General features: G+C 38.3%; 1 protein-coding gene across 1 annotated transcript; it reads left to right on the top strand.

Annotated features, from left to right (window-relative positions):
• Positions 609-3,603, top strand: LOC109212294 (subtilisin-like protease SBT1.9). Its single transcript, XM_019375929.1, has 2 exons — positions 609-2,637; positions 2,844-3,603. Exons 1-2 carry the CDS (start codon positions 873-875, stop codon positions 3,395-3,397), a joined length of 2,319 nt encoding a protein of 772 aa, XP_019231474.1. The 5' UTR covers positions 609-872; the 3' UTR covers positions 3,398-3,603.

Here is a 4,476-nt window from a genome sequence, read left to right as displayed (position 1 = left end):
AAGCAATGTTCTTCATGATTAGTGGACCATATCATGGCAATCAGAGCTATCGTTTCTCGTTGCCTTTACTCTTTTTGCTCTTGGCTATCTATGATATTGGTTGTCACCATCAAAATGAGAAAAGAGTGATAAAAGAAGGAATGAGAGAAGATATTAAAAGAAAAATAAAATTGTAAATTGGAGTTAAAAGGACACCTCGGTGCACGAAGCATTCCGCGTTCACGCAGGGTCCAAGGAAGAGCCGCACCCCAAGGGGTGTGATGTAGACAGTTACTCTAATGCAAGCATCAGTGGCGTAAATTGGAGTTCTGATTCTAAATCTAGAAAACGTTTTTAGAGGACTTAGGACATTAAGCATAGTATATGTATTATGAAATTCTGATGACCAGTTAATTGATTGGTTATGGTTCATCATCTTAAGTCTGTGGACCACTGTAATATACATACTGGTGTGCCAATTCTTGTCCATAGAATTGTCAGTCTGCTTTTCTTTTGGTGGCAATGGCACTATTGTATAAGTCATCCACTCCCTGTCTGCATCTTTGGTTCCATCATTTAGCATTATAAGTACTTAAAAGCATAGACATGGATTGACAAATTTAACGGTTGATTAATAAGAAGCTTTTACCAAAATTAAAGACGAAAACTACAAGTCTGGAACTAAAGCAATTTTGACAATGATACATGGAGAATTATCAAAAGACAGCTAGATATGATTAAAGAAGGGTGCAGAGTTGAACTTGTTGCAAGCTTAAAATAACATACCAGTTTGGTACATAGTGAAATTATGGACAAAGTGATGGACAAGTTTGAAGTTAGGGAATTCTTTGGCTTCCCATACCTCTCACTCTTCTATATAAGTAAGTTATCTTATGTTAAAAAAAATATCCTTCTTCAATATATTACTCAACATGGCAAACCATATTACCTTGTGTATTTGGTTGCTTTTCTTCTTTATTTCTATATTTTCACTAGCAAAGTCAGAAACTTATATCATTCATATGGATTTGTCAGCCATGCCAAAAGCTTTTTCTAGCCATCATAATTGGTACTTGACAACACTTTCTTCTGTATCAGACAGCAGTACAAATCACAAAGACTTCTTGTCCTCAAAACTAGTCTATGCTTATACTAATGCCATCAATGGTTTTAGTGCAAGTCTTTCTCCTTCTGAACTTGAAGCCATCAAAAATTCTCCAGGTTATGTTTCTTCAATTAAGGATATTTCAGTCAAAATTGACACAACTCACACATCCCAATTTCTTGGCCTAAACTCTGAGTCTGGTGTATGGCCAAAGTCTGACTATGGTAAAGATATCATAATTGGCTTAGTTGATACTGGAATTTGGCCAGAGAGTAAAAGCTATAGTGATGATGGGATTAGTGAAGTACCATCAAGATGGAAAGGAGGATGTGAAAGTGGTACTGAGTTTAATTCCTCTTTGTGTAACAAGAAACTCATTGGCGCTCGTTACTTCAATAAAGGCCTACTTGCCAACAATCCAAATCTTAACATTTCAATGAATTCTGCTAGAGATACAGATGGACATGGAACTCACACTTCTTCTACAGCTGCGGGAAGTTATGTCGATGGTGCATCTTATTTTGGCTATGCCACTGGCACTGCTATAGGCATAGCACCAAAGGCTCATGTGGCTATGTACAAGGCTCTATGGGAAGAAGGTGTATACTTGTCTGATGTTCTTGCTGCAATTGATCAAGCAATTACAGATGGTGTGGATATATTATCCTTGTCGTTAGGCATAGACGCGATTCCACTACATGAAGATCCTGTGGCAATTGCCGCATTTGCTGCATTGGAGAAAGGTATATTTGTTTCCACCTCTGCAGGAAATGAAGGGCCTTATTATGAGACTTTGCACAATGGAACACCTTGGGTGCTAACTGTTGCAGCTGGCACAGTTGACCGCGAATTTATTGGAACATTAACTCTTGGAAATGGAGTTTCAGTCACTGGTTTATCGCTATACCCTGGGAATTCTAGTTCAAGCGAAAGCTCCATTGTCTATGTCGAATGCCAAGATGACAAGGAACTGCAGAAAAATGCACACAAGTTTGTTGTCTGCCTCGACAAGAATGATTCGGTTGGTGAGCATGTGTACAATGTAAGAAATTCAAAAGTTGCTGGGGCTGTCTTTATAACTAATACAACTGACTTGGAATTCTACCTCCAAAGCGAATTCCCGGCTGTGTTCTTGAACTTACAAGAGGGTGATAAAGTTCTAGAGTACATTAAGAGCAACTCTGCACCTAAAGGAAAACTTGAATTCCAAGTTACACATATTGGTGCTAAACCAGCACCAAAAGTTGCTACCTATAGCTCAAGAGGACCGTCACCGAGTTGTCCAAGTGTCCTCAAGCCTGATCTCATGGCTCCTGGTGCCTTAATACTTGCTTCATGGCCACAACAATCACCGGTTACTGATGTTACCTCAGGAAAGCTTTTTAGTAACTTCAATATTATATCTGGTACATCAATGTCATGTCCACATGCTTCTGGTGTAGCAGCACTTCTAAAAGCCGCACACCCTGAATGGAGCCCTGCAGCCATCCGATCAGCCATGATGACCACTTCCAGTGCTTTGGACAACACACAGAGTCCCATCCGAGATATTGGTAATGTTGAACTCTGTGACCATCTCATTTAAAAGTTAGATTCTATTTCATGGACCAATCATTTGGAATTATTTTATAACTTTTTGGATAGCGGTGAGATTTGAACCTAGGACTTCATACATGCTCTGATACTATGTTGAATTAAGTAAGTTTAAATGTTAGATAGAGCATATTTTTAATTATTTAATTATATTATGTCTCAACAGGTAACAAGAATGCTGCTGCTACTCCTCTAGCCATGGGAGCTGGCCATATCAATCCAAACAAGGCGTTAGATCCCGGACTTATCTATGATGCGACACCACAAGATTATGTTAATCTTCTCTGTGCTCTGAACTTCACATCCAAGCAAATAAAAACCATCACAAGATCCTCATCTTATACTTGCTCCAACCCATCATTGGACTTAAACTATCCATCTTTCATTGGATTTTTCAATGGGAACAGCAGCGAGTCGGATCCTAAAAGGATTCAAGAATTCAAAAGAACAGTGACAAATTTACAAGATGGTACATCAGTATATACAGCAAATCTCACTCCAATGGGTAAATTTAAAGTTAGTGTTGTACCTGAAAAGTTGGTTTTCAAAGAGAAGTATGAAAAGCTGAGCTACAAGCTTAGAATAGAAGGTCCAATAGTTATGGATGATAATGTGGTTTATGGTTCTTTGAGCTGGGTAGAAACTGGAGGTAACTATGTGGTTAGAAGTCCAATTGTTGCCACAAGCATAAAAGTGGATCCTTTGACAGGACACAACTGATTATTCAATAATAAAGGGCAGCCCGGTGCACTAAGCTCCCGCTATGCGCGGGGTCCGGGGAAGAGCCGGACCACAAGGTTTTATTGTACGCAGCTTTGCCCTGCATTTCCGCGAGAGGCTGTTTCCACGGATCTATAACTAATTGTTTTCTAAATGTGATATTGTAACACACAATTGTGAAATAAACTTATATATTCTTCCCATTATTTTCGTGCTGTCAGCTAGTGAAAAAGACTGGCAGTCGGCAGATTACTTGAGCTTCCGAATCACTCTAACTTATCAAACACTTAACTGAATATTAGCTGTGAACTTGGACCAGATAAAATTGAATAATTAGAATATTCACTCATATCTTTCCGGAGATTCAGCTTCCCCAACTCCGTTTGTCGACGACTTTTGTCTCTAAACTCCAGGATTATGTTACAGTATTAACTTCTTTTTACCTTAATGTTTGACCAAAAATGAGCCAAAGTGAAGCTTTAAATTGTTAAATTAAGGGCAGCCCGGTGAACGAATCATCCCACATTCACGTAGGGTCCGAGGAAGGGCCCCACCCTAAGGGGTGTGATGTAGACAGTCTAATCTAATTCAAGCATCAGACTGGTTTTATGGCTCGAATTCGTGACCTTAGATCACTCGAAGACAACTTTACCATTGCTCCAAGGCTCCTATTCATCTCGTTAATGTTACCTATTTTTCAATTCATCTCGCTCTCTTTGCATATAGTTCCTCTGACTCTCATAAAAAATTTATCCCTCTCAATCTCACTTCTTTTCTGTTTATCTTCTATTGTGCCATTATTGATGAATATGCATACACTAATAATGTTGTTTAAAGTATGATGTGTTAAAAGTTGGAGAGTAAAATGTGTATAGTAAATGGATTGACAGATTAAAAGCATCTGTTTATATTCATGTAAGTGAAAGAAGATAAGAATCAGAAAATCCTATAAACATGTGATCAATAGTAACATTTTAAAAATTAGTTTCTCCACCCTAATGCTACAGTATATCCTCTATCAGTTTCTGATTTATGATTTCCCCACAAAAGAAGTAAAGAGAAAAAGAAAGAAAAAGGAG

The sequence above is a fragment of the Nicotiana attenuata genome, chromosome 2 (assembly GCF_001879085.1).
Source record: "Nicotiana attenuata strain UT chromosome 2, NIATTr2, whole genome shotgun sequence".
NCBI lineage: Eukaryota > Viridiplantae > Streptophyta > Magnoliopsida > Solanales > Solanaceae > Nicotiana > Nicotiana attenuata.
This window is presented reverse-complemented; position numbering and strand designations above follow the sequence as displayed.

What these genes read in the sequence shown, in the direction of transcription:
- LOC109212294 (XM_019375929.1), top strand. Translation starts at nt 873, where the DNA reads ATGTTAAAAAAAATATCCTTCTTCAATATATTACTCAACATGGCAAAC. An exon ending in GAGTCCCATCCGAGATATTG is followed by an intron (nt 2,638 to 2,843) that starts GTAATGTTGAAC and finishes ATGTCTCAACAG; the next exon opens with GTAACAAGAATGCTGCTGCT.